At 42.4% G+C, this 8,105-nt stretch overlaps 1 protein-coding gene across 1 annotated transcript; it reads right to left on the bottom strand.

Moving 5' to 3' along the window:
- Positions 1-5,273: 5,273 nt before the first annotated feature.
- Positions 5,274-6,713, bottom strand: LOC106530688 (zinc finger BED domain-containing protein 4; the record flags this gene model as incomplete). Its single annotated transcript, XM_014026359.1, is given in 2 exon segments — positions 5,274-5,710; positions 6,122-6,713. Coding segments are annotated over 2 exon segments (796 nt in total), but the record flags the coding sequence as incomplete, so codon positions are not given.
- Positions 6,714-8,105: the final 1,392 nt, after the last annotated feature.

Below are 8,105 nucleotides of genomic sequence, written 5' to 3'. Positions count from 1 at the left end.
GAGGTATTTCTACCATTGTGTCCATTCTTTCAGCTTGGCTTCAGGCAAGGGTGCCATCCCACTCTGTGCTATCAGATGTAAGACTTCTTTGAATCATTCTTCCTTGGATTGTGATGGGAGCTAAAAACCCTAAGGGATCAAATAAGCTGTTCACAGTAGAAAGAACACCTCGCTTTGTGAATGGCTTGGAGGTTTCTGGGACTCTAAATATCAAAGTGTCCGACATGATGTTCCAGATGACTCCCAGACTGCATTGTTCAGGAAGCTCATCTGCAAACAGGTTCAAGTTCTTGATGTTATTGGCTCTGTCTTCAGAAGGAAAATGGTCCATTACATCAATGCTGTTTGACACTATCTTGTGTAGTCATAGATTTGACGTCGCCAGCATTTCTTGGATTTCATCCACAACTTTGATGGCTTCTGTAGCTGTTGGAAATGACAGTAGCGCATCGTCCATGTAGAACTCTCTTCCTACCAGTTGAGTCACTTTGCTGCCATAGAAATGTTCCTGCTCTTTGGCTGCCTTTCTAAGCCCATATATTGCTATAGCAGGAGAGTGGCTGTTCCCAAAAATGTGAACTAGAGGTGTCCCGATACCGATACCAGTATCGGTATCGGGTCAGATACCAGCATCAAGTACTCGTACTCGTAAAAGCCGGCCGATACTCTTAACCGATACCCCTTTTGTCCCCTTTTTTGTTCCTCCTGTGCTGCGCTGCAGCACAAAGTGTAAACAACAATCCATACCAGGCGGGGGCACTAACGCACTGACATGTTATTTCTGACCGCACCCCCGAACAACAGAAGAAGAACGATGAGAAGAAGAAGAAGAAGAAGAAGAAGAAGAAGAAGAAGAAGAAGTAACATATCAGCAGTTTGGAGATATTTAAGAGCAGCACGGAGGAAACAAACAAGCAGACTGTCTGCTGTGCTCTGCTAACTGTCAGAGGAGGAGCTAAAGTTGGATGTTTTAACAGCAGCAATTTGATTAAACATTTGAGGACAAGACATGACAAAGAATTCAAAGAGTTTGCTGCTGCTAGCAGTAGCCTTCATAAACAGCACTATGCTGCAGTTGTTGCAGTAACTTCAATGATGTTTTTTCTTTCTTGTAGAACAAACTAAGACATAAGCAGAATATGGAAGGAAGTTTGTTGTAAAAACATTTTATTTTTCCCTCTGGTTCTTCTGAGATTTTGTTTTAGTTGTTCCATTTAAGTTTGAACTGAAATTTACTGCACTTTATTACTATTAGTCATTTTTTAACAGTTTAAGACTGAAGCAGAGTAAACTTCTATAGATGTGCTGCTAAAATTTACGTTTTACATTTTAATTTAAATTTGGTAGTTGCATGTTGAGGAAAATGTATAAAAATAACTTATTTTGTTTTTTAATGAATGCAACAGCATTTGTTTTGCAGTATTTGTATTGTTAATACATTCAGAGGGAGTGTGGCCTTATAAAAAAGAGCCTGTTTGAAATAAAATAAATGGTTTCAAAAGTTATGGTGTGATATATATACCAACTTATCTACTTGTCAGAGTTTGCACTACATTTTTATTGTCAAACATAATATTTACCCATCAATTTTTGCATGATAATTGCATTTCATTTTCATTCTGTTTAATATTCAACAAGTTGAACAGATAATCCACACGAACCCCGCTACTTGGTATCGGTATCGGTATCGGTGAGTACCTAAACTGAAGTACTCGTACTTGTACTCAGTCTTGAAAAATCTGGTATCGGGACACCCCTAATGTGAACCTTCATTCGATATTCAACCACTTTATCATCTGGGTTATTGGCACAGTACCACAGGAAACGAAGGACATCTCTGCAGTCTCTCGCACTGTAAAGCAGTGGAACATCTGTTGTATGTCAGCAGTGACAGCAGTGGGTTCTCTCCTGAATCTCAGAAGGACTCCTAGGAGACCGTTGCCAAGGTCTGGTCCCTGCAGAAGAACATCGTCAAGAGAGATTCCATCATATTGTGCTGACGAGTCGAAAAGTACTCTTATTTGTCCTGGTTTTTGAGGGTGATAGACTCCAAAGGTAGGTAGGTACCAGCARTCTTTGTCATCTTCAAGTGGTGGAGCAAGCTCTGCATGGTCATTATCAAATAACTTTTGCATGAACTCAAAGAAGTGTCTTTTCATCTCTGGCTTTTTCTTTAGAGATTGCTGCAGTGATGCAAAACGTTTAATAGCATATTTCTTGTTGTTAGGGAGGCGCGGCGTGACTTGCGGAATGGCAAGGGGGCCACCCAACTGTTGTCGTCGTCTTGAAAGATCTCGTTTTCCATGAGCTCCAAGAACATCTTGTCTTCAACTGATGGAGCTAACTGAGTGTCCTGATCTGTTTGGTGGAAAACCGAGGTGTGTCTGCTTGGCTTCAGTTTCATAGGATCATAGATTTCCTTAACTCTGAACTTGTTCTCACACTTGTGTAACAGAGAAGGTCTTCCGCTGTCTAAGATGCATGTCTTCATGGTTCCAACTGTAGCAGGTCTGTGCATTCCATCAATGCAGACATCTCCAATGACAACCCATCCAAGGTCAAGTTTTTGAGCAAATGGTTCATCACGTGAACCGTTTATCTGTTTTCTCACTTTGTGGACTCTCAGTAAGTCTTGTCCAATCAGAAGCAAGATATTGGAGTCAGGATATAGGGGAGGTATTTCCTTTTAAATTTTCTTCAGATGCTGATGGTAAGAGACTACTTCTGGAGTAGGGATCTCTGATCTGTTGTTGAGAAGGTGGTCGCATTCGATGAGTGTGGGAAGTGGCAGACATGTTGCTCCATCGAGAGATTCCACTACATACCCAAAAGCTCTTCTTCCACTCGCCTGAGTTATCCCCATGCATGTAGCTGGAGTATACGGTGCCTCAGTTCCTTGGACGCCAAATATGTCAAAGAATTATGACCTGGCTAAGAATAAATTGCTTTGATCATCTAAAACTGCGTACATTCTTCTGATGTCCTCACGATGCCCAGCAGGATAAACATTGACTAGGCAGATCTTTGAACATGATCTGCCATTGCTGTTAGTTCCACAGACTTTAGTGCAGTTGGAGGAAATGGCTTCTTGGTTTGGTTCCTCCCCGCCATTCTCTGAAGCAGGCGACAGTTGTTGCAACATTTCTGCGGAGCCTGTATGGCTAGGATGGAGTGCAGTAATATGCTTTTCGCTCCCGCACTCTGTGCATTTCACAGGTATTTTGCAGCTTTTTGAATGGTGATCTGTAGACGCACAGCATCGAAACACAGAAAGTTCTCAAGAATCTTCTTGCGTTCTTCCAGGGACATTTTTATAAAGGATCTACATTTGCTCAAAGGATGCGGCTTGTTATGGATTGGGTGTTGTTTATTAGTGTTTGTTTGGTTTAACTTCACCACATCTGGCTTTAGAGAAGAAATAGTTTCACGTAGTTTTCTGAACTGACACTGGTAGTCTTACCTGTCCGAACTTCTCCTTCTTCATATGATTATAGAAAGGGAGAAGGTGGAAGCTGGGATCATTCCTTTCTTCTGCCTCTTTGCATACAAAGTCTTTGAAGAAGGAAAATGGTAGGAAAGCAACATGATGCTCGCTTTTGTACTTTGAGCCTTGAAATGTCCAGCGTTCCTGAAGATAATAAGGCAACTTTTCTACAATAGGCTGAACTCCTCTAGCCGTGTCCAAGTAGGTTAAGCCTAGCAGGTTATTTTCTTGCTTAGCAATCTCAAGCTCCTGAAGGAGGTCTGCTAATTCCTGGAGCTTCCTGTTGTCTTTGATTTGGGTTTTTGGGAATGCTTCAATCTTTGAAAAAAGGGCATTCTCTATAGCCTCTGCAGATACGTACATTTTGTCATGTCTTGACCAAATCATGTTTAGTCCAATCATTGGCTGTTTTATGTTGACTGACCTAATTCGACATGCATGCTCACTTGACTCTACCAAGCCATTTAACCATTAAGTCTATCTCTTCACTTGGGCTAAGCCTGAGTGGTTTGACGGCGCTAATAAAAGAGGTTTTCCATGCCTGGTAGTGCTCAGGCATGTCCTCAAATCTGGAAAGCCCAGAAGTAAGAAGCTGGATGCATGCAAGAAATCTTGCTAAGTCATCAGTTGGGTTTTTTGGTTCACCTTAAATGTCAGATTGATTTGATGGCTGGTTAGGTATGGTTTATGGCACTTGATATTTTGAATATTTGTATGAATGTGGCTCGTCATCCATTTTAGAGTGGTCTTTATAATGGGCGAGTTGTTGATCTTCAAAATGTATCCTGGGTCTCACTGTGTCATCATTATTTGTTGTGTTTAAAGGGCGATGATAAGAAAGGCCTTTTTCTTCGTCTGCTTTCTCATTAGATTCTGCTGACTGCTGGTTCACATAGTCATGGATTCTATTCATCTGGACTCTATGAAGAGGAATGTAGTTGCTTGCATCTGTGTATTTTGCACCATCTAGATCAGCTGCAGCAGCCTCCAGTATAGCTGCTTCTGCATTTGCCGCTTCAGCCTCTCTTTCCAGATTGAGATTATGAAGTGAAGCTTCAATTTTAGCTTTTTGTAGCTGAATATCCATCTCTCTCTTCGCAAAGTTTAGTTTAGTTTTCGCAGCTTCTGCCTTGGCACGAGCTCTTGCTGCTGCTAGGCTTGCAGATGAGGAAGCTGATGCACGAGATACTCTTYAGCGTGTTGAGTGAGAGGAAAATATTGAGCCACTTTCAATATCCTCTTGGCTTAAATGTCGTTCTTCTGGCTTCAGGTCTGCCATCTCAGTCTCCATGTTGCTGAAGTTGTTACTCTTCTTTTTCCAAAAACATAACAAACTGCAGTGTCTTTTTACTGTCCTGTCCTCGCTGATTAATCAAGCTACACAGGTGAATAAACTGTCTCCCATTCTTTCGCCAAGAATCAGACCATCTGAGCTTAGCAAGCTTTAATGAGATAACCGTAAAACTGAGAACAAACACAATACAAATGGCAAAATCAATAAATGGTCCAAAATACAATATTACAATGTAAATGTACATGTATAGCTAATCAAATATATCCTTCTGTAACCCCTTTGAGCACAAATAAATAGGGGTGTCCRGATACAGATTTTTCACTTCCAATACGATACCGATATTGCAGCCTTGAGGATTGGCCGATACCGATATTGTCCGATACWGATATCAGCACAAATTATATACTTTTGTTACTAATTTTGTAATGTGGAATCTAAGAAAAGGCTCTATCTCTGATTTCTGCAGTCCAAGCATGATATGCAGATTCTTTTTTAGGAAGATGAGCATTTCAGCATGCTGAGCWGTCAGCTTGCTCCTGTGCTCCTCAATGATAACAGATGCTGAGCTAAAGAGCCTCTCGTTCTCGACACTTGTGCAAGGAGCACAGAGGAACTTGGCTGCTGTTGCTGCCAGGGTGGGAAATCGTGCTTGGTTGACTCTCCAGTAATGTAAAGGATTGTTCTTACGTTCAATAGGAGTCTCACAGAGGTAGCTCTCCATTTCAATGATTGCCCCTGGGGTGATCTGCTCAGAAGGACCTGCTGCTGTGCTGCTCTCCTCCAGTATCTCCGTCCGTGGAGTCTCCTTCYMTGGCTCTGACACAGTTTCATCAGCTGGAGGTGTGGTGGTCTTCAGCTGTCCTTCTGTTTTCAACACAGCTGCCTTTAATGCTGCCTTTGCATTTCCCAAGTTTTCTGCATTGGTGAAGTACCTGGCATAAATAAAAAATATATAAAATTATGTCAGAGTGCATATTTCAGAGCTTTCACACACATTCCCCACACACTTGGGCTCATAGAAAGTAACACACACAGTCATGATTATGTAAATGGAGATTCAGTAACAATTTCTTGAAGCAACTTTTTAAAATTATTTGTTTCTATTGACTGGTTGTAAATAATATATTTTAGTATGTATGATATATGTGATGTGTTTGACGTCACTGAAGTGGAGAGGACTCATTTCACTGTGTTGTATATATTGACAAGCCACCTGATCTTATCTTATGCAGTCTTAACACAATCACATATGCTAAAATAAAGTCATTATTAACAGTACAGTTTTTCTCATACACACCAGGTTAAGCAAAATAAATGTAACAATTTAAAATAAATTCCCTTACTTGTCTTTATAACGTGGATCCAGCAGCGTTGCCACAGTGTAGAGGGGCTCAGATTCTACGTGCTTGAAACGTCTGCAGACTGCATCCAGAAGAGTGGTTTTCATCGTTTGGATCCCCTGATCATCTTCACTCTGTTTACTGAGAAACCGGATCAGGACATGGATAGAGGGGATGACATCAGCTGCAGTAGAAGAGGCAGCGCTGACATTAGTCGTTAGCTCTTCAAATGGGGTCAGAACTTTTGAGGTCTTCTCTAACAGCCCCCACTGGTTTGCTGTTAAAATGGCTGGCAGGGTGTTGTTTTCTTCAGATGAGTAGGCATGCAGGGACCGTTTCTGATGAATGAGGCTGTCAATCATGTACTTGGTGCTGCTCCATCTTGTCTGGACATCCTGCTGGAGACGTTTTGGTGGGATGTTCAGTTCTATTTGTATGTCTTCAAGGTTTGAATAAGCCTTGGGGGAATGTTTAAAGTGGCCCACTATTTTTCTCCCGTAGGTTAGAGCATCACTTACAGCTCGCTGTGACAACACACCTTCATGGACCACAAGCTGAAGGCTGTGAGCAAAACATCCTAAGRTTGGRACTTGCAGCTGATCCATYGCCTTTTTCATGTTAGCAGCATTGTCTCTTAAAACAACATGGACCTTTGTTTTGTCGATCTTCCAGTCACACAGCATCTCCTCCATGGCGTTCATGATGYRATTAGCTGRGTGTGAACCTCTGAACTCGRGTGRYTGTAACACTGCTCTCCACAATGTAAATTCAGRYTCTATCCAGTGCGCAGTCAGACTTAATAAGGACAGCGGACGGTGGTCTGAGCTCCAAATGTCCGTGGTGAAGCTAACAGCATTAGCTTTCTCCACACGGGTGGCAATGCACTTTTGAACTTCTTTATGCATCTGCGGTATAGTTTTGTCTACAATATAGTGGCGGCTAGGCATAATGTAGCGAGGCTCGAGGTGCTCAATTAGCCGTTTAAACCCGACATTACTCACCACGGACAGGGACTGGTCGTCGAGCACAACAAACTGCGCTAGCTTCTCTGTTATGGCTAATGCCTTTTTACCGTCCCAGGGCAGTTTGTCACACTTTGCAAATGTTTCGGACAGCGTTGGTTGTTTAAAGGAGCCAGAACTTTGTTTCTTCACCTCTGTGGCCTTGTGAAAACCCTCATGCTGTGCTTTGTGATGCTGCTTCAAATGTGCGATGAGATTTGTTGTATTAAATTTCCCCTGCTCTGTCCCACCACGGAGAACTTGCGCGTTACATGTTTTGCACTCGGCAGCAACGTCTTTTTCAGATTTGAACAAAAAATACTGCCACACCGCTGACATCACTGCTCTTCCTCGCTACTTTCTTGTTAGCCCGCTGGCTGCTCTGCTGTTGTGATCACGTGAGCGCTGCACGCTGGTTCCAAGCGCTGCTGGATAGAGAAGCTGGAGCGGAGTCAGTGAACTGCTGGATTGAACTGCTTATATCAGAACGCTTATATCGGACATTTTTTATGCAGGCCGATAAAATTTGATACTCGTTTTTTGGCTGATATCGGACCAATATCCGATATCAATATCGAATCGGGACACCCCTACAAATAAACATACTATACGCAAGAAACTTCAGTACTTACAGACATTACTGGACTCAGTCTAGCTGAGAAGAGGAAAAGCAACTGCATGGCTGGCTGAGCACATGGTGAATAAACAGAAAGTGAAACCTAACTCAATTCATATGCAGTTATCAAATCTGACCACCAGAGGGCGATGCAAATAACAAGACTTCCATGACAGTTATGGTGCGTTCACACCGAACGCGATTTCAGCATCAGGAGCAGCAGGTTTACATACAAAGTCTATGGTGGACGCGCTTCAAGCAACGTCGGGAAGTTCTGCGGCGCCTCAAGCACGATTAGAGCAGCGCGATTTGAACAATTTGAACGATCTGAGCTTTCGACGCTCAGATCGTCCAAATTGTTCAAATCGCG

The sequence above is a fragment of the Austrofundulus limnaeus genome, unplaced genomic scaffold (assembly GCF_001266775.1).
Source record: "Austrofundulus limnaeus strain Quisiro unplaced genomic scaffold, Austrofundulus_limnaeus-1.0 Scaffold547, whole genome shotgun sequence".
In the NCBI taxonomy this organism is placed as follows: domain Eukaryota; kingdom Metazoa; phylum Chordata; class Actinopteri; order Cyprinodontiformes; family Rivulidae; genus Austrofundulus; species Austrofundulus limnaeus.
The sequence above is the reverse complement of the archived record's forward strand: the minus strand, read 5'-3'. Positions and strand labels throughout refer to the sequence as shown.